General features: G+C 37.7%; 1 protein-coding gene across 1 annotated transcript in view; it reads left to right on the top strand.

The window, feature by feature from the left end:
* ZCWPW2 (zinc finger CW-type and PWWP domain containing 2) overlaps positions 1-22520 on the top strand; it is a 139071-nt gene that overhangs the window by 104897 nt on the left and 11654 nt on the right. Inside the window, 2 exon segments of the mRNA XM_073810930.1 lie at positions 4177-4223; positions 21859-21911. Coding sequence (XP_073667031.1) covers positions 4177-4223; positions 21859-21911 — 100 coding nt within the window.

Here is a 22520-nt window from a genome sequence, read left to right on the forward strand (position 1 = left end):
TCTATACAGTTGACCCTTGAACAACGTGGGTTGGAACTGCGTGAGTCCACTTACATGCAGATTTCAACGAATTCACTTAATAAGTATATGGAAAGTTTTGGGGAGATTTGTGACAACTTGAAAAAATTCACAGATGAACTGCATAGCCTAGAAATATTGAAAAAATTAAGAAAAAGGTATGTCATGAATGATTAAAATATATGTAGATACTAGTCTATTTTATCATTTACTGCCATGAAATATGCACAAATCTATTATAAAAAGTTAAAATTTATCAAAATGTATGCAAACACAGATCGTATGTGGAACCATTCATAGTCGAGAGAAATGTAAACAAGCATAAAGATGCAGTATTAAGCATGATTGCATAAAGATAACTGTGATACATACTGTACTATGGTAATACTTTCCTAGCCATCTCCTGCTGCTGTAGCAGTGAGCCCAAATGTAGTGCACATCTGCTTAAAACGCTGTGACACCAGTCACCTCTACATGAGCACTTCGTCTTTCCACTAAGTTGCATATCACAGTAGAAAGTTCTTTCTCGTGGTTCTCATGTATTTGGTTGGCCAAAAAGTTCATTCGGTTTTAAGTAAAAATAAAAGACGCGTTTTTCATTTTTACCAAGAATTTTATTGAACAATGTATTCACTAACTGAACGAATTTTTTGGCCAGCCCAATATTTTCCATAATATTTACTGCAATACCATAAACCCTGAATAACACCATGGGACCCACAAAGTGCCACTCGTGATGTTGGAAGTGCTCCCAAGAAATAAGTCATGCTTGGTATGTACCATAGATTGAGGTCTGCAGCTGAAGTTGCCACCATTTCAAGATGGGTGAATCCAACCATTGTTTAAAAATAAAAAAGAGAAGGAAAGGAAATTTGTGAAGCTGTCACTGTGGTTACACCAGCATGTGAAAAACCTTGCACTTTTTGTGCAGTACCTTTTTATCTTGAAGATGTGGCCTTAATGTGGGTGCAGGTTTGCTATCAGAAGGACATACCTTAGACTCTAATATGATTCAAGAAAAAGTGAGGTCATTATTTGCCAACTTAAAGCAAATGGAAGGTGAAGGATCTAAAGTTGGAGAATTTAATGCCTGCAAAGGATGGTTGGATAATTTTAGAAAGAGGTTTGGCTTAAAAGTCAAGATAACAGGAGAAGCAGCTTCTGCTCACCAAGAGGCAAGAGACAAGTTCCCAGACACCATTAAATCACTGAGGAGAAAGGATGTCTGCCTGAACAGATTTTTAATGCAAACGCAAGTGCATTCTGGAAAAAAATGCCACAAAGGATATTTGTTAGTAAGCAAAAGAAGCGAGTATCAGTATTTAAAGCAGGAAAGAATAGGCTAACTGTATGATTTTGTGCAAAGGCAGTTGGGTTTATGATCAGGACTGCCCTTATCCATAAAGCTGCAAACCCATAAAACTTGAAGGGAAAAGATAAACAGCAGCTGCCAGTCTTTTGGTTGTACTACAAGAAGAAGGCCTGGATGACAAGAAGCCTTTTTCTGGATTGGTTTCATCTGTGCTTTGTCCCTGAAGTCAGGAAGTACTTTGCCAGGAAGGGACTGCCTTTTAAAGTTCTTCTGATATTAGACAATGCCCCTGGCCACCCAAAACCCCATGAGTTCAACACTGAAGGTGTCAAAGTGGCCTACTTGCCCCCCAAACACAACGTCTCTAATTCAGAGGGTCATAAGGACCTTGTAAGGCTCATTACTCACAGTGCTCTATGGAAAGGATTGTCAACGCTGTGGAAGAGAATCCTGATAGAACGTTGTGAAAGTCTGGAAGGATTATACCATTGAAGATGCCATTGTTGTTATAGAAAAAGTCGTGAAAGCCATCAAGCCTGAAACAATAAATCACTGCTGGAGAAGACTGTGACCAGATGTTGGGCATACTTCACGGGATTTACGATGGAGCCAATCAAGGAAATCATGAAAGAGATTGTGGATAAGGCAAAAAGGGTGGGGGGCAAAGAGTTTCAAGATATGGATCTTGGAGAAATTCAAGAGCTAAGAGACACCACACGAGAGGAATTAACAGATGAGTGCTTCTGAACCAGGGCTAGATGAGGAAGAGGATGTAGAAGAAGCAGTGCCAGAAAACAAATTGACATCAGACAAGCTGGCAGAAGGTTTCCGAATATTCAAGACGGGTTTTGACTTTTTACGACATGGACTCTTCTATGATATGGGCTAAAGCAAAACAACAGAAACCCTTCTACGATACAGGCACTGAAACTAAAGCAAACGGTGGAAGAAGGGTTGGTACCATATAGAAACATTTTTGGAGAAATGAAAAAGCAAAAAAGTCAGACAGAAATTAAGATGTACTTCTGTAAAGCTACACCAAATATGCCTGCCTCTCCTGTCTCCCCTTCCATCTCCTCCACTTTGTCTGCCTCTGCCACCCCTGAGACAGCAAGTCCAACCCCTCCTCCTCTTCCTTCTCCTCGGCCTAGTCAGCATGAAGTTGATGAGGATGAAGATCTTTATGATGATCCACTTCTACTCAATGAATAGTAAATAATCATCTTGCCATACAGTTAATAAACTTATCTGTTGTGTATTATGAGAGTATCTTCATGTGAAAATCGAATACCTGTGTGGCAAGTACTGTATGAGACTTTTTGTGTCCTCATCATCATCAACGCCCAAGTATTCATCATGTAGAACATTGTGTGCAAGGTGTGTTTTGAGGTGGATAGCCTAACCTTATATAGGCATAAGGTGAGTGATGTTTAACATAAAAGTAATAACATGTTAGTTTTCTTACTGTCTTATAACTTTGCTTTCAAAGAATTATATTACCATACAGTATGTCTCTCTTCCTCTCTCTCATAATTGGAGATACTGCATATCAACCTATCATCACAGGTAAGGGTTTTTAAACAAAATGTAACAGTGTTTCCCATCCTATCTTATGAGTATGACTGTACTACTCTATGCCATAAAAATGTGATAACCATTCATTCATTAGTGTATAGGAAAGGCTACTGTGAAACAATCATATCAATTACACTAGGCAACCATAAAGCAGTCATGTTGCTGTTTCTTTGTTAAACATGAATTTCATTTTCACATTATCTTTTAATTTTTGATGTCTAGTGTTAGTAATACATATGACATCTACAGTGTTTTGTATCATAGAAGACATTATTGCTGTAGGTACTGACAGGCAGATGATTAATCTTGTAAACAGATAACTTACAGCACTGATATATACAGTACAGTACTGTAAATGTTTTTTCTCTTACTATTTGCTTAATAACATTTTCTTTTCTCTGGCTTACTTTATTGTAAGAATATAGTGTATAATACATATAACATATAAAATATGTGTTACTCGACTGTTTATGTTATCACTAAGGCTTCCAGTCAACAGTAGGCTATTAGTTGTTAAGTTTTAGGGTAGTCAAAAATTATACGTGGATTTTTCACTGTGCAAGGGGTCTGCACTTTAAATCCACATGTTGTTCAAAGGTCATCTGTTCTCTATTTGATTAGACTCTTCATTATTGCTGAGTCTTTCTCTGATGCACTGTTGGCAGCTCAGGGACCCCAGATGGAGGCAGCAGGCATAAAACTTAGGGATTTGTAGTCAAATGGATCTGCCCCCACTGCATGACCTCATGCAGTGAAGTGCAGATGGAGTATGCCCCTTTTAAAATTATCATGAGGATTAAATAAGATATTGTCTCTATAAAGTCTTTATTACATGTCTGGCTGGTAGTATGGGGTTGGCCAAAAAGTTCGTTAGAGTTTTTCCAAACTTTTTGGCCAGCCCAATAGATGTACGCATAGAGGTAGCTGGGATTTAATTCCAGATCCTACATACTCTAGAGCACATAGGCTGACCATAAGCTGTCTAGAAATGAGATACACTAGATGCTAGCTGGTGGACATCCAACCAGCCATCAGATTTAAGGGAGGAGGTTTGTCAAATAAGTATACCAATCCCTGATGTTATTACTTTTGGATTACTTTGTTTTACTCAACTCTGGGAGCTGAGTTTGTTAGCATTTTGATCAAAAGAACCACTGAAAACACATATCATGGTATGAGAAAGTAGAAAATTCTAACTGTGTAATGTTGCATTTATTTGAATAGGAGTGTAGTTCACTTTTTTGAAGCAGCCATACCTTATTATCTTACAGACAAATCCAAAGCAGATGGCAAAGTTGCTGTGGTGGCCAAGAAAGGGGTAAGATCATGTTTTATTAAATCAAATATACAGACTTCAAATTCAATCTGATTAACACTATTTTTAAAAGAAAATTAAATTAATATTTTAAATCAAAATGACATATAATCAAATTTTTCTTCTAAATGTTAGTTGACACTAAAAATTTAATATTTATAGTTACTTTTATCAATGTTATAGAATTATCAAATATTAGAATAATAGAAAATTGTAAGTTAACAAGTAAACAATTGCTTTTATTTGTACATGCTCTCATATACTAAAATATTTTTAATATGTCATGTTATTATAATGTATGGAAAATTCAAATAATTAAAATTCACAGCTTAATATGGACTTTACCTTAAAGTTAAGTAGAGAACAGTATCAGACATTTGTATGAATCTTTTTAATGAAAATTTATAAAGTTAATAGCATTTTAAAAGAATTTTTAAAATTTAACATGTCATTCTATACATTGTGTGTGGAGATATGTTTAACTCTAGTTACTGTCAAAACTGTGATTGGGATAGGTTGAGCCTTGACAGTCTCCTTAAGTGACAATATTCTCGAATAGTAGTTTCTCTCCTTGTGTCCACCACTATCAATGCTTTTCCCACTCCCTTGCCAGCTTTAGATATCACCAATTTTTACATATTTGCCAATATTTGAAAGGAGAAAAATATGCCATTTTTATTTCAATCTGCTGTTATTTATTCTTTTATTTTAGTGAGGTTGAGCATTTTTCATATATTTATTGGACATATTTCTTCTGAAAACTGCCTGTGCATATCCTTGCCCATTTCTTCCATGAGCTTTTTTTACTTTGATTGATTGATTTATAGGTTGAACTGCTTCTTTGGATCTTCATTTCCTTATGAAGGCTCCCCTGTCACATAAAACTTACCTTAGATAAATTTGTATGCTTTTCTCTTTTTAATCTATCTTTTGTTACAGGGGCCCCAACTGAGAGCTTAGAAGAATAGAGGAAAAAGACATTTTTCCTCCCCTACACTAAAACCAGTTATCCGAATACCATTTATTGACTAATAAATAATCTTTCCCTTCTTTACTTTACTGTTTTTCTTTTGTTATCTTCTTTATAGTATATAGTATACCTTCTTCATAATATAACATACGGCATTTAACATGTCAAAATATCTGTTTCTATATCACGTTATCTAGTCTTAAAAGAATTCTAAATTGCTGTAATTATTGTTTCTCTATCTTTTCTTTAATGTGTGGATTGGTGATCCTTCATTACCCTACTTTTTCAAAAATTGTTTTCATAGTTCTTGCCTGTTTAGTTTTTCAGATTGTATGTATATTATGATGAATTGACATTTTAAAAACCCTTTCTGTTTGGGGAGAGACTGTCCCTCCCAAGACTAGCACAGGGTACATCTTTCATATGGACCAACTAATTCCAAACCCACATCACCCAACTACCTTCTTATCAAATACCAAGCCAGTATTGCCCCTGCCCTAAATTATCCCAGGCCCAGGTTCCAGCCAATGGAGACCACCCCTCTAGACCAAAGCCTTCCAGAATTATTCAAAGTAGCCAGTCCTAAACTGTTTACCCTACCCTACATTTCCTTTCCCATGGAAACCTCAATAAAGGCACAATTTAAATAGTTTTAACAACATACGGATGAACTTTAGAAATATTTAGTTAATTCTCCCAGGAAAAATTCTGTTGAGGTGATGATTGGTATTGTAGAAAATCTATGTATTCATTTGGAGAGAAATTACATGTTTATAAAGTGAATGCACACACGTAGAAATATGTCTCTTTATCATTTTTTCTTTAGTTTTTTTCAATGTAGAATTTTACATATTTCTAACTAAGGCCTTCCCACATTATTTGTTACTAATTGGAAAAGGATCTCTTTTTTCTAATGAAAAAGAAAATCATTTTTATTTATTTATTTTTGGTTGCATTGGGTCTTCGTTGCTGTATGTGGGCTTTCTCTAGTTGTGGCAAGTGGGGGCTACACTTTGTTGCGGTGTGTGGGCTTCTCATTACAGTGGCTTCTCGTTGCAGAGCTTGGGTTCCAGCCGTGCAGGCTTCAGTAGTTGCAGCACGCAGGCTGCTTCTACTTAGTAGTTGCGGCACGTGGGCCCTAGAGTGCAGGCTCAGTAGTTGTGGTGCACAGGCTTAGTTGCTCCATGGCATGTGGGATCTTCCCGGACCAGGGATCGAACCCTTGTCCCCTGCGTTGGCAGGTGGATTCTTAACCACTCTGCCACCAGGAAGCCCCCTCTAAACTTTTTTAGCTTATATATAGAAAGTATGTATGTATGCATATCTTTTTTTCTAACACTTTATTTTTATTAATGCCAAGAGTTTAACTTATACCTCTTGAAAGGCAAAATTAATGACCACTTTTCTTGATTTATACATTTATGTATAAGGAATTCAAGCTATTATATTTTCGGATAAAAAAAATTTTCCCCCAAATTATTGCAAAAATTCTTCATAATAAGCAGGAAAATTTCATTAGCCCAATTGCAGAAGTCGCTTACATTTTATGAGTAGATGTCTGGATATTTGTGCTAATTAATAAGCTTGCTTATTAACATAGAATTCATGTACTGCAGCTCACTTGATTCACTTAGCTTTATATGCATCTTTCCACAAAGATAAATATTATAATAGATCTCTACGGCTGGCTTCTAGCACCAGGCAGAGAGATACCTCAGGAAAGAATAGTAAGTAGAAGAACCCCTTGGGAAGAGTCACAGTCACGTTTCAAAACTCATTTAATTTCCTTTTGGATTTTACTTTTCTTCACCTTTCCATAGACCAGTGTTCCCAAAACTTGAATCATTCAGGTATTCCATCATCATTTTGCCATTTTCTGTGCTGTTAGTTACTGTAGTTTTCTTTCATTTGATTAACCTTTTTAGTAATTTAATTTTTTTATTGAGGTAAAATTTAAACACCGTGAAATGCACAGACCTTAAGGGTGGAGTTTGATGAGTTTTTCTTAAGTGTATATACCCATGTAACTACCATTCCAGATTAAAATAGAGAACATTTTCATTACCCCAAAAAGTGTCCTAACCAAAATTTTAAGATGTAAATGTACTCTTTTGATGTGAGTTGCATTTTCAAATATATAAATAAATATATATTAATATAGAAAATTGTCCATTTATCACTTTAAATCATCAGCGGAAACCTTCACATAGAAAGTTCTTTTTGTACTAATTTCAGTTTCTCTGTTCTCAAACTCTGTGCCACTCTATGGCAGTATTATGAAACAGCCTTCCAGGGGAGTGATTTTTAACAAGATATTCTTTAGTAACTTAAAAACTAAACCTACCTGATTAGGTTGCAAGCTTATCTTGAATTAAAATCTATAGGAATTCTGTAGGATAACTATTAGTAGGAAAGTAGTAAAATTAGACAAAATGGATTAATTGTTGATATCCAGAAACTTTTATATACCATTTATGAGAACAAGCAAAGACCCCTTGATTTAGAGTAATTCTTTTCTGGTGTGGATGATTATATTTGTTTCTTAAATAGAAAAGTCTACTATGGGACTTATATATTGGCTTAACCCTGTTTTTGACTTGACTTTCAGTTTATGGATCTGACTTCAATCAAACTGACCTCCTTGTAGGCGCCTCTTGTTTTCAGGGGTTTCAGGTCTGAAAGGGAGTGTTTTGAGAGGTGGAAGTGGTGGGGGGTATCCTAATCCGATGACTTGTCCCAGTGCACTGATTTATCTGAGAAAATTCAAAGTTTAGTTATGCAGACCTGGTACTTGGTAAACAGAAATTCATCTTTATCAGTAATATCCTCTCTTAACTTTTAAGAATTGTTTTCATCCTAATTACTAAAAAACAAAATATCATTTTTAAAATGTCACCATGTATAATAATAGAAGATTGTATTAATTTTTGTTTCTCTGCACATTATGCCCATTTGAAAATTCACTCAAGGTATTAATTCACTTGGAATTCAAGTTTAGTAATACTTAAAATCTAGTGTCACAGATTCCAGAAATTCAAAACTTTTCAACCATAACTCTCCACGTTTTCTATTCTATATTTTAACTTTGAGCCAGAAGGCAATAAAAAGAATTCTACAAAATGTGATTGCTCTTTTGTTAAGATACAAAAACCTTTTCAACTTGAGTCCTACTAATCACATGAAGAGCAGGTGTTGTCCTTTGTTATTTGGGACTAAAGGTTGTATTATGCAGCTTTCTTCAGTTTTGTTGATTATATTCATTACAAGTGTAGTCCTTTCTCTCATCCAGACACACAAATTATGACTCCAACATCAAGCTACACACACGATGAATCTGTGTTTCTTCCAAAGTTTGGGATATTTCTCATTCACCGTCACCTTCCTCATCCCATTCCATTATAACCAAAACCAATCTTACTAATCCATAGAAAAGTGGATATAACATACAAAAGGAATTTGAATGTAGCTATTGCACTAGATATTAAAAATGATCTTTCTATGTCTAATAGAAATAGCTATTGTTTTCCTGTTTGCAGAGGGAAGTTGTTATCATTGGAAAAAGTATGCTAGTGAAAATTAGTAGAATTTACATATAACTTATTAGAATGAATCTATAATTTTAAATTTATAAACATTTGGCTTCTGCCCATAATAGCTTCTTCAAACTTTTTATTTATATTAGACAACACAAGCCTATTTCTTTTCTTTGAAGACACATAAATTATTACTTTAAATTCTTTAAAATTGTAATGACTTTGGGGTGATATTTTTTATGTACTAATACCTTTACTTTGCTTCAAAAATAATTTGCTCTGTTATGAAATATGTATATTAGGTACACATCTTAAATCTGTACTCCCCCACATACTGGGAACACAGTCACCCAGATCAAACAAAGGGAGGTGTATCTTGCATATCCTTCCATGAATCTAGGCTCAAGAATGTCTTTCATTTCAACCTCTGGGATCCTCAGCTGATGTAAAGACTTGGATCCAAATAAAATATTTTAAAGAATAGTCTTTTTTTTAAAAAAAAGTGTGCTGTTGTGCAGAGTCTGTCTATTCCTGTGTAGGGGAGATCATCTTCTTTTGCATGTTGCTGAGGATTAATGTTCAGAATTTGACAGTGATTGTGGGTTAAAGAATCAGGCCAATTATCCTTACTACTCAAGTTGATGGAGAGAAAAGTGGTAAAATAGATAATGAAGGTCTCAAAATTTGTTCTTTAGTCCAGAAAGAATAGTGTAATATGGGTACTATAATCATTGAATGTTCTCTGTACATCGACTTTTTAGGATTTAATTGAAATACGTAGATTCTAGACAGTCTTCCTGAGAAATCTTACCTTTTCCCAACATTCCTCTTGCTAAAATATCCAGTGACTTAGGAAAAACTATACACAAATAGGAATTGTTTTCAACAGACTTGGATTTTTAGACAGTGTCCAATTGCAAGTCAAATAATCTAACTTACCAGCTTCATTCAATCGGATAAACAACTGATATAAGTTCTGCTTTTTTCTGATTTCCATGGAACTCTTTCCTCTCTGGACACTCTGTTCCTATTAGTCCTTAGTATTCTGAAGCTCTATATAAATGTGAGTACAATCTGTGCTATTTAAAAAATAATAAACTTCCTGAATTTCTGTGTTCTATCACTGGTATAGCTAGATGGTCAAAGACTGTTTAAAAAAAAAATCAAGTGCAAGACTTCAAAATTTATCAGTGAAGTACATAGTCATATAGTTCCTTGAGGTGTCCTGTTACTTCTGTCCTCAGCCAAGATTGGGAGGTGTTAATAGAAGGCCTTTTCATGCCTTCTGTTTAAGGTGGTCTAGTGGTCAATTTCTATTTTAGGGGAAAATATTCTCCTGTGTCTCAGCTCACTGCTTGACCACACACTCCAGTATTTTTTCTAGTAAGCTCCTCAAAGCAGAGAAATCCACAGTGCTTTAGTGTGAACTTATACATGGCTGAAGAGAGTGCAAGGGACAACTAGATGTTTATAAGTCATGTTGCCAGGGACTGGTCTCTGATATTGTCCAAATCTCACAGGAATACCCCTCTACTGAAGATTGACCAGAGTGAAACATTGGTCATTAGCAGATATCTATGTAAGAAACACTGGATTTGTAGATGATCTGTTGAAATCATGTTTAAATAGGGCTAGAAAATGATCATTTCAACCTTCCTTCGTTTTCAAAGAAGTGTTAAAAACAAATATTATCTGAACCCGAAGACTTAACTTTATTATTGGTACTCTCCAGATACTCAGATTAAGTAATAACCATCTTTTACAATGTTGCATGAAGCCAGTTTTCTTCCTTTTCCAAGCATATATTTCCCAGCAGATTTACTAAAGGGGAATGAGAATATTGGCTTTTCCTTCTATATGATGACTTTTGACAAGGAGTTTATGTACATTATTCAAGATACAGATTCATTCTTTTGTCAAAGTAGGCAGCTCTTTACTGATTACTGACTGACAATTATTCTCAAAAGGTTACAAAACATATTTATGTCTTCTATGAGCATAAATTGCTAATCAAAAATTTACAACCTCAGATTTAGCACAGCTAACAAACTTGTTCTTCTTGCTTAAAGAGATTTTTAATTTTGGGACTTCCCTGGAGGTCCAGTGGTTAACACTCCATGCCTCCACTGCAGGGGGCTTGGGTTCGATCCCTGGTTGGGGAACTAAGATCCTGCATGCCACACGGCCAAAAGAAAAAAAAAAAAGGTTTTCTTTGTTGTTGTTGTTGTTTTGTGTGTGTGTGTTTTGTTTTACATCTTTATTGGAGTATAATTGCTTTACAATGGTGTGTTAGTTTCTGCTTTATAACAAAGTGAATCAGTTATACATATACATATGTTCCCATATCTCTTCCCTCTTGCGTCTCCCTCCCTCCCACCCTCCCTATCCCACCCCTTTAGGTGGTCACAAAGCACCAAGCTGATCTCCCTGTGCTATGCAGCTGCTTCCCACTAGCTATCTATTTTACGTTTGGTAGTGTATATATGTCCATGCCACTCTCTCGCTTTGTCACAGCTTACCCTTCCCCCTCCCCATATCCTCAAGTCCATTCTCTAGTAGGTCTGTGTCTTTATTCCTGTCTTACCCCTAGGTTCTTCATGACATTTTTTTATTCTTAAATTCCATATATATGTGTTAGCATATGGTATTTGTCTTTCTCTTTCTGACTTACTTCACTCTGTGTGACAGACTCTAGGTCCATCCACCTCATTACAAATAGCTCAATTTCGTTTCTTTTTATGGCTGAGTAATATTCCATTGTAATATGTGCCACATCTTCTTTATCCATTCATCCGATGACGGGCACTTAGGTTGTTTCCATCTATTGTAAATAGAGCTGCAATGAACATTTTGCTACATGACTCTTTTTGAATTATGGTTTCCTCAGGGTATATGCCCAGTAGTGGGATTGCTGGGTCATATGGTAGTTCTATTTGTAGTTTTTTAAGGAACTTCCATACTGTTCTCCATAGTGGCTGTACCAATTCACATCCCCACCAGCAGTGCAAGAGTGTTCCCTTTTCTCCACACCCTCTCCAGCATTTATTGTTTCTAGATTTTTTGATGATGGCCATTCTGACTGGTGTGAGATGATATCTCATTGTACTTTTGATTTGCATTTCTCTAATGATTAATGATGTTGAGCATTCTTTCATGTGTTTGTTGGCAGTCTGTATATCTTCTTTGGAGAACTGTCTATTTAGGTCATCTGCCCATTTTTGGATTGGGGTGTTTGTTTTTTTGTTATTGAGCTGCATGAGCTGCTTGTAAATTTTGGAGATTAATCGTTTGTCAGTTGCTTCATTTGCAAATATTTTCTCCCATTCTGAGGGTTGTCTTTTGGTCTTGTTTCTGGTTTCCTTTGCTGTGCAAAAGCTTTGAAGTTTCATTAGGTCCCATTTGTTTATTTTTGTTTTTATTTCCATTTCTCTAGGAGGTGGGTCAAAAAGGATCTTGCTGTGATTTATGTCATAGAGTCTTCTGCCTATGTTTTCCTCTAAGAGTTTGACAGTTTCTGGCCTTACATTTAGGTCTTTAATCCATTTTGAGCTTATCTTTGTGTATGGTGTTAGGGAGTGATTAATCTCATATTTTTACATGTACCTGTCCAGTTTTTCCAGCACCACTTATTGAAGAGGCTCTCCTTTCTCCATGGTACATTCCTGCCTCCTTTATCAAAGATAAGGTGACCATATGTGCATGGGTTTACCTCTGGGCTTTCTATCCTGTTCCACTGATCTATTTCTGTTTTTGTGCCAGTACCAAACTGTCTAGATTACTGTAACTTTGCAGTGTAGTCTGAAGTCAGGGAGCCTGATTCCTCCAGGTCCGTTTTTCACTCTCAAGATTGCTTTGGCTGTTCGGGGTCTTTTGTGTTTCCATACAAATTGTGAAATTTTTTGTTCTAGTTCTGTGAAAAATGCCAGTGGTAGTTTGATAGGGATTGCATTGAATCTGTAGATGGCTTTGGGCAGTAGAGTCATTTTCACAATGTTGATTCTTCCAATCCAAGAACATGGTATATCTCTCCTTCTATTTGTATCATCTTTCTTTTATCAGTGTCTTATAATTTTCTGCATAGAGGTCTTTTGTCTCCTTACATAGGTTTATTCCTAGATATTTTATTCTTTTTGTTGCAGTGGTAAATGGGAGTGTTTTCTTGATTTCACTTTCAGATTTTTCATCATTACTGTATAGGAATGCCAGAGATTTCTGTGCATTACTTTTGTATCCTGCTACCTTACCAAATTCATTGATTACTCTAGTAGTTTTCTGGTAGCATCTTTAGGATTCTCTATGTATAGTATCATGTCATCTGCAAACAACGACAGTTTTACTTCTTCTTTTCCGATTTGGATTCCTTTTATTTCCTTTTCTTCTCTGATTGCTGTGGCTAAAACTTCCAAAACTATGTTGAATAAGAGTTGTGAGAGTGGGCAACCTTGTCTTGTTCCTGATCTTAGTGGAAATGCTTTCAGTTTTTCACCATTGAGGACGATGTTGGCTGTGGGTTTGTCATATATGGCCTTTATTATGTTGAGGAAAGTTCCCTCTATGCCTACTTTCTGCAGGGTTTTTATCATAAATGGGTGTTGAATTTTGTCGAAAGCTTTTTCTGCATCTATTGAGATGATCATATGGTTTTTCTCCTTCAATTTGTTAATATGGTGTATCACGTTGATAGATTTGCGTATATTAAAGAATCCTTGCATTCCTGGAATAAACCCCACTTGATCATGGTGTATGATCCTTTTAATGTGCTGTTGGATTCTGTTTGCTAGGATTTTGTTGAGGATTTTTGCATCTATGTTCATCAGTGATATTGGCCTGTAGTTTTCTTTCTTTGTGACATCCTTGTCTGGTTTTGGTCAGAGGGATGGTGGCCTTGTAGAATGAGTTTGGGAGTGTTCCTCCCTCTGCTATATTTTGGAAGAGTTTGAGAAGGATAGGTGTTAGCTCTTCTCTAAATGTTTGATAGAATTCGCCTGTGAAGCCATCTGGTCCTGGGCTTTTGTTTGTTGGAAGATTTTTAATCACAGTTTCAATATCAGTGCTTGTGATTGGTCTGTTCATATTTTCTATTTCTTTGATTCAGTCTTGGCAGTTGTGCATTTCTAAGAATTTGTCCATTTCTTCCAGGTTGTCCATTTTATTGGCATAGAGTTGCTTGTAGTAATCTCTCATGATCTTTTGTATTTCTGCAGTGTCAGTTGTTACTTCTCCTTTTTCATTTCTAATTCTATTGATTTGAGTCTTCTCCCTTTTTTTCTTGATGAGTCTGGCTAATGGTTTATCAATTTACTTTATCTTCTCAAAGAACCAGCTTTTAGTTTTATTGATCTTTGCTGTTGATTCCTTCATTTCTTTTTCATTTATTTCTGATCTGATCTTTATGATTTCTTTCCTTCTGCTAACTTTGGGGTTCTTTTGTTCTTCTTTCTCTAATTGCTTTAGGTGCAAGGTTAGGTTGTTTATTTGAGATGTTTCCTGTTTCTGAAGGTAGGATTGTATTGCTATAAACTTCCCTCTTAGAACTGCTTTTGCTGCATCCCATAGGTTTTGGGTTGTCGTGTCTCCATTGTCATTTGTTTCTAGGTATTTTTTGATTTCCTCTTTGATTTCTTCAGTGATCACTTCGTTATTAAGTAGTGTATTGTTTAGCCTCCATGTGTTTGTATTTTTTACAGATCTTTTCCTGTAATTGATATCTAGTCTCATAGCATTGTGGTCGGAAAAGATACTTGATACAATTTCAATTTTCTTAAATTTACCAAGGCTTGATCTGTAACCCAAGATATGATCTATCCTGTAGAATGTTCCATGAGCACTTGAGAAAAATGTGTATTCTATTGTTTTTGGATGGAATGTCCTATATATATCAATTAAGTTCATCTTGTTTAATGTATCATTTAAAGCTTGTGTTCCCTTATTTATTTTCATTTTGGTTGATCTGTCCATGGGTGAAAGTGGGGTGTTAAAGCCCCCTACCATGAACGTGTTACTGTCGATTTCCCCTTTTATGGCTGTTAGTATTTGCCTTATGTATTGAGGTGCTCCTGTGTTGGGTGCATAAATATTTACAATTGTTATATCTTCTTCTTGGATCAATCCCTTGATCATTATGTAGTGTCCTTCTTTGTCTCTTTTAATAGTCTTTATTTTAAAGTTTATTTTGTCTGATATGAGAATTGCTCCTCCAGCTTTCTTTTGGTTTCCATTTGCATGGAATATCTTTTTCCATCCCCTTACTTTCAGTCTGTATGTGTCTCTAGGTCTGAAGTGGGTCTCTTGTAGACAGCACATACATGGGTCTTGTTTTTGTATCCATTCAGCCAGTCTGTGTCTTTTGGTGGGAGCATTTAATCCATTTACATTTAAGGTAATTATTGATATGTATGGTCCTTTTCCTATTTTCTTAATTGTTTTGGGTTTGTTATTGTAGGTCTTTTCCTTCTCTTGTGTTTCTTGCCTAGAGAAGATCCTTTAGCATTTGTTGTAAAGGTGGTTTGGTGGTGCTGAACTCTCTCAGCTTTTGCTTGCCTATAAAGGTTTTAATTTCTCCATCAACTCTGAATGAGATCCTTGTTGGGTAGAGTAATCTTGGTTGTAGGTTTTTCTCCTTCATCACTTTAAATATGTCCTGCCAGTCCCTTCTGGATTGCAGAGTTTCCGCTGAAAGATCAGCTGTTAACCTTATGGGGATTCCTTTGTGTGTTATTTGTTGTTTTTCCCTTGGTGCTTTTTTTTTTTTTTTAAGAGGTATGCGGGCCTCCCACCGCTGTGGCCTCTCCTGCCATGGAGCACAGGCTCCAGACGCGCAGGCCCAGTGGCCATGGCCCACAGGCCCAGCCGCTCCATGGCATGTGGGATCCTCCTGGACTGGGGCACGAACCCATGTCCCCTGCATCGGCAGGCAGACTCCTAACCACTGTGCCACCGGGGAACCCCCCTTGCTGCTTTTAAAATGTTTTCTTTGTATTTAATTTTTGACAGTTCGATTAATATGTGTCTCGGCGTGTTTCTTCTTGGATTTATCCTGTATGGGACTCTCTGTGCTTCCTGGACTTGATTAACTCTTTCCTTTCCCATTAGGGAAGTTTGCAACTATAATCTCTTCAAGTATTTTCTCAGTCCCTTTCTTTTTCTCTTCTTCTTCTGGAACCCCTATAATTCGAATGTTGGTGCATTTAATGTTGTCCCAGAGGTCTCTGAGACTGTCCTCAGTTCTTTTCATTCTTTTTTCTTTATTCTGCTCTGCAGTAGTTATTTCCACTATTTTATCTTCCAGGTCACTTATCCGTTCTTCTGCCTCAGTTATTCTGCTATTGATCCCATCTAGAGTATTTTTAATTTCACTTATTGTGTTGTTCATCATTGCTTGTTTTGTCTTTAGTTCTTCTAGGTCCTTGTTAAATGTTTCTTGCATTTTGTCTATTCTATTTCCAAGATTTTGGATCATCTTTACTATCATTATTCTGAATTGTTTTTCAGGTAGGCTGCCTATTTCCTCTTCATCTGTTAGGTCTGGTGGGTTTTTATCTTGCTCCTTCATCTGCTATGTGTTTTTCTGTCTTTTCATTTTGCTTATCTTACTGTGTTTGGGGTCTCCTTTTGCAGGCTGTTCATGGTTCCCGTTGTTTTGGGTGCCTGTCCCTGGTGGAGGGGACTAGTGCCTGTGTTCTGGTGGAAGAGGCTGGATCTTGTCTTTCTGGTGGGAAGGTCCACGTCTGGTGGTGTGTTTTGGGGTGTCTGTGGACTTATTTTGGTTTTAGACAGCATCTCTGCTACTAGGTGGGGTTGTGTTCCTGTCTTGCTAGTTTGGCATAGGGTGTCCAGCACTGTAGCTTGCTGGTCATTGAGTGAAGCTGGGTCTTGGTGTTGAGATGGAGATCTCTGGGAGATTTTTGCCGTTTGATATTATGTGTAGCTGGGAGGTCTCTTGTGGACCAGTGTCCTGAAGTTGGGTCTCCCACCTTAGAGGCACAGCACTGGCTCTTGGCTGCAGCACCAAGAGCCTTTCATCCAGATGGCTCAGAATAAAAGGGAGAAAAAGTAGAAAGAAAGAAAGAAGGAAAGAAAGAAGATAAGATAAAATAAAGTTATTAAAGTAAAAATAATTATTAAGAAAAAAAATTTTTTAAAGAAAAAAACGGGTGCTTCCCTGGTGGCGCAGTGGTTGAGAGTCCGCCTGCCGATGCAGGGGACACGGGTTCATGCCCCGGTCCTGGAAGATCCCACATGCCGCGGAGTGGCTGGGCCGGTGAGCCATGGCCACTGAGCCTGCGCGTCCGGAGCCTGTGCTCCGCAAGGGGAGAGGCCACGACAGTGAGAGGCCCGCGTACAGCAAAACAAACAAACAAACAACAACAAAAAACGGACTGAAGGAACCATAGGACAAATGGTGAAAGCAAAGCTCTAGGGACAAAATCTCACAGAGAAGCATACACATACTCACAAAAAGAGGAAAAGGGGAAAAAATAATAAATCTTGCTCTCAAAGCCCACCTCCTCAATTTGGGATGATTCGTTGTCTATTCATGTATTCCACAGCTGCAGGGTACATCAAGTTGATTGTGGAGCTTCAATCCGCTGCTTCTGAGGCTGCTGGGAGAAATTTCCCTTTCTCTTCTTTGTTCGCACAGCTCCCGGGGCTCAGCTTTGGATTTGGCTACGCCTCTGTTTGTAGGTCGCCGGAGGGCGTCTGTTCTTCGCTCAGGCAGTACGTGGTTAAAGGAGCAGCTGCTTCGGGGACTCTGGCTCACTCAGGCCATAGGGTGGGAGGGGTGCGGATGCGGGGCGAGTCTGCGGCGGCAGAGGCCAGTGGGACGTTGCACCAGCCTGAGGCACGCCGTGCGTTCTCCCGGGGAAGTTGTCCCTGGATCCTGGGACCCTGGCAGTGGCGGGCTGCACAGGCTCCCCGGAAGGGAGGTGTGGATAGTGACCTGTGCTCGCACACAGGCTTCTTGGTGGCGCCAGCAGCAGCCTTGGCGTCTCATGCCCGTCTCTCGGGTCCGCGCTGTTAGCCGCGGCTCGCGCCCGTCTCTGCAGCTCCTTTAAGCAGCGCTCTTAATCCCCTCTCCTCGCGCACCAGGAAACAAAAGAGGGAATAAAAAGTCTTGCTTCTTCCTTCTTCGTCAGGTCCAGACTTTTTCCCCCGGACTCCCTCCCGGCTAGCCGTGGTGCACTAACCCCCTGCAGGCTGTGTTCACGCTGCCAACCCCAGTCCTCTCCCTGCACTCCGACCAAAGCCCCGTCCACCCCAGCGGGTGAGCAGACAAGCCTCTCAGGCTGGTGAGTGCCGGTCGGCACTGATCCTCTGTGCAGGAATCTCTCTGCTTTGCCCTCCGCACCCCTGTTGCTGTGCTCTTCTTCGCGGCTCCGATGCTTTTCCCCTCCGCCACCCGCAGTCTCCGCCCGCGAAGGGGCTTCCTAATGTGTGGAAACTTTTCCTCCTTCACAGCTCCCTCCCACTGGTGCAGGTCCTGTCCCTATTCTTTTGTCTCTGTTTATTCTTTTTTCTTTTGCCCTACCCAGGTACGTGGGGACTTTCTTGCCTTTTGGGAGGTCTGAGGTTTTCTCCAGCGTTCAGTAGGTGTTCTGTAGGAGTTGTTCCACGTGTAGATGTATTTCTGGTGTATCTGTGGGGAGGAAGGTGATGTTCGCGTCTTACTCTTACGCCATCTTCCCCCAAAGCTCTGGTTGGCACTTTAATCTTGGACTTCCTAGTCTCCAGAACTTGTCTTCGTGTGGTCACCATCAGTGACTGGTCTGGGACCTCAACTGCTTCCCAACATCAGGGGTCTCTGCTAGTGTTGGAGGGTCTCCTGCAGAGGCGGGGGGTGGCTGTGGCTCACTGTGGGGACAAGGACACTGGCAGCAGAAGTTCTGGGAAGTACTCCTTGGTGTGAGCCAAAAAAAGGTTTTTAATTTAGATGAATAGTGGCTTAAGGAAATGGGCAATATCAAGTCAGTTTATGCAGATTATATTAATCTGATACAAACACAATTCTTACACATTTTCTATCCTTTGCAGTAAAAGGCAGTTCTCTCATTTGCCATTCTAGTCCACAATGCTAATTATTTTTTTTCAGTAAATGGCATATGCTGTCTATACATACACCTCTTTGTTTTTATGTCCAAGGAAAGAATTAATACTTGCTTTGTTTTCTTTAAAATCAGTGACACTTGTATAGCAATATATTTGTGTGGATGGGTGTGGGCTAGATCAGTGCCTGGAAAACTGTAGAGTCACCTGAAGAGCTTATTTAAGTACAGATTCCAGGCCCCACCCACAGAGTTTCTGATTTGGTATGCATGGGATGGGCATGAGTATTTGCATTTCTAACAAGCTCTCAGATGTTGCTGATTCTGTCATGTTGTGGCTCTTGTTCTGAATAGCATTGGACTGGACAACATAGGAGAATCAGCTGTGCAACACAGGAAGAGAAGGGGAAGAGATAGATTAGATAAAGTAATCTTCAGTGTCTACTTGTACTGGGTTGGATAGTAGCCTCCGAAAGATACGTCCACCAGGAACCTCAGAATGTGACCTTATTTGAAATAAGGATCTTTGCAAATCCTTTGGATGAGGATTTTGAGATGAGCTCATCCTGGATAATATGGGCCCTCAATCCAACGATAAGTGTTCTTATGAGACAGACATCTATCCTTCAGAACTGTAAGACAATAATTTTCTGATGCTTTACCAAATCTGTGGTAATTTGTTATGGCAGATTTGGGAAACTAATACACTACCAAAGTCCAGCCATATCAAAGTGCCAAGTTCCCTCTGTCGTATGGTCTAAGAAAAAAGGGTAGAGTTCTGACACTGACCTGGTGGACTAGTATAACAATGAAACAGTGACTGAACATCAACTAATTGCCAAACACTGTTGGATACTTCCTGGCATGTTGTGTAATTAATCTTCCCTCAAATGCCTTGAGGTAGTTATTTTTTTAGCATTATTTAACTAAAGAAGACCCTGAAATGCAGAATGGTCATTTAGTCAGAAAATATTTATTACGTGTCTACCTTACGCCAGGCTCTTGCTGGATGTTACAGTAGTCAGTGACTTACCAAAGGTGATCCCACTTGTAGGTGCCAGAGTCAGCATCCAGATCCAGACCCTCTCCTTCCAGATGCAGTGCCCTTCTCCATCCATCATACGTTGTCAAAGCCTGGAGCAGGAAAGCACAGGGCGTTTGGCAAATACTGACTAGTCCATTTTGGCTGCTATGCAGTATTTAACAAAGGAGAAAAGGAATTTATTATGACCAGCACAACTCACTGTAATTTATGGTAGTCGTCTAGCAGTATTTCTTTCTATTAGTACCTATAAAGCAGTTTTCACTTTGTTACCTGAATTTCATTTCCACTTGTGACCAGCCTTTCAATTCATACTCAAATATGCATGTAATATAAGCTGATCCTTAATAACAAGATAGAAATAATAGCATTACATTGTCTTTGGAGATATAGTTCAATGATTTAGACAACAGTATTTCTATACGTATTTTTTACCATATAGATATATAACAGTCCTGGAAAAACTATTTGAATATTACCTTAAGGTTGAAGATCACAAAAAGAAGATCACTTACTCTTTAGCATCATAATAATATGAATTCCCTGAATGTTTCATACAAACTTCCCCTGAGTGATTATTAGGATATAATTTTTTATGAGAAGTAAATTAAAATATCCCCTTTTAACTGTAAATTCATCAGTTTCTACTTGTAATTCTGTTTCTCTGTATATTTTAAGGCTAAGATTTTGGTATATACAGGTTCAGGGCTATTATATTTTGGGGGTAGATTGTTTCTTTTAGCATTAAGTAATAACCTTTTTATCTCTGATTATGCTTTTTGCCTTAATATCTGCTTTTTTCTACCAGTAATACTGTAGCAGTATTCCCTTTGTTAATAATCATTGATATATTGTATCTCCTTACTTTCAATTTTTCCATGTCACTGCATTAAAAAAATTTTTTACCTTCATTGAGATATAACTTAGTCAGTCCTTTAAATTGTAAAATCCAGTGTTTCTTAGTATATTCACAGTTGTCAACCAATACCACTATCTAATTTCAGAACACTTTTTCATACCACCAAAAGAGAACCTGATATTCATTAGGAATCGCTGCCCATTTCTACATCCCCTCAGTCCCTGGCAATCACTAATCTACTTCTGTCTCTATGGATTTGCCTTTTCTGGACATTTCAGATAAATGAAATCATACAACGTGGCGTTTTGTGTCTGACTTTTTTTCAACTTTTCACTTACCGTAATGATTTCAAGATTCATCCACGTTGTAGTATGTGTCAGTACTTCACTATTTTTAAAGGCTGAGTAATATTTCATTACATGGATATATCACATATCTATCCATTGATGGATATTTGGGTTGTTTCTACTTTTTTGGCTATTATGAATAATGCTGTTATGCACATTCATAGTTTCATAATTATGACCAAATATAATTTTTTACATGGACGTATGTTTTCATTTCTCTTGGACATATACCTAGAAGTGGAATTGCTGCATCATGGGGTAACTCTACATTTAACATATTGAGGAACTGTCAAACAGTATTCCAAAATGGCTCCACCATTTCACATTCCCACCAGCAATGTACGAGTGTTCCAGTTCCTCCACATCCTTCATCTTGTCCTTGCTTAGACATTAAAACCCCAGTCCCAAGCCCTTTTGGCCCTTTTCTGGTATAAATTCTCTGTGGGTCTTCACCATGTCAGTTCCCACCTGTATAGCTTTGCATTCCACATGTTTCTGGCATCTGAATATTTCTTTTTCTTTCTTTAAAGATCATATATGAATGAAAATATAAAAGTAGTTTTACTTAGTATTTTTGTGTATTTGTGGAAGGTGAGGAAGGGAGAGTGGATATAGGGGGTAGGCATTTGTACTGGATGAGTCGACCATTCCTAGAAGTTGAGCAGGTCAGTGGAATTGCAGTGATGATGAAGTGGCTGACTTAGAATTACATATGTTGTTTAGGGCTGGGGACCAGAGTTTTTCTTCTGGGCTAACTTACTCAGACCATATAGGATCCATTATTATGCTGAACTCATCGTATCCCATATGAACTAACTGATCTTTTTGTGTTGTTACTTTACAGATGCAAGTTTCCAAAAATAATACTCAAAAGAAAAAGCCTAAATTTAGGAAAAGGTATGCTTTTTTAAATTAAAAACTATTATGATAAAATTGAAATATATATATATATTGGGTTTAATTTTTATATGACATTTCCCCCTGGTTCTTAATTTTGTTTCTCTAGGGAAATACGTTTTAAATTTTCTAAAAGAATTAATAAAATGATAAGTAGTAGGCTTAGAATTATGGAGAAAGTTTTATGTTAGTACAAATGTGTTGAACTATAAGTTTCAAAGATTAATATCATGTGAGCAACCAGATAAGAAGCAGGTTTTTAGTTTAAAAATAGGTAATGCAAACCAGAAATAAGCCTTTATAATAAGTCACTGATGACAAGTTTTAGTGTTTATCACTGAACCAGCCATACAGGTTATTTATTTTTTTAATGAATAGTAATCAGTGTTATGTGAAAAGGAGTCCTACTCAAAGACAAAGACTGGCCTAATATGACAGTCCTTCTCTTCTTTGTCCTTTTTTAGAAGATGAATAATTAAATTTTTAAAAAGGACTTTCACTTCCTAATCTTGACACTTCACAGTAACCTCATCAAATAGATAGGGGTATATCATAATTATCTCCACCTAAAAGATGAAGAATTTGTGCCTTAAAGAATTTAAGTGACTT

This window comes from Tursiops truncatus, chromosome 10 (genome assembly GCF_011762595.2).
Source record: "Tursiops truncatus isolate mTurTru1 chromosome 10, mTurTru1.mat.Y, whole genome shotgun sequence".
NCBI classification, from domain to species: Eukaryota; Metazoa; Chordata; class Mammalia; order Artiodactyla; family Delphinidae; genus Tursiops; species Tursiops truncatus.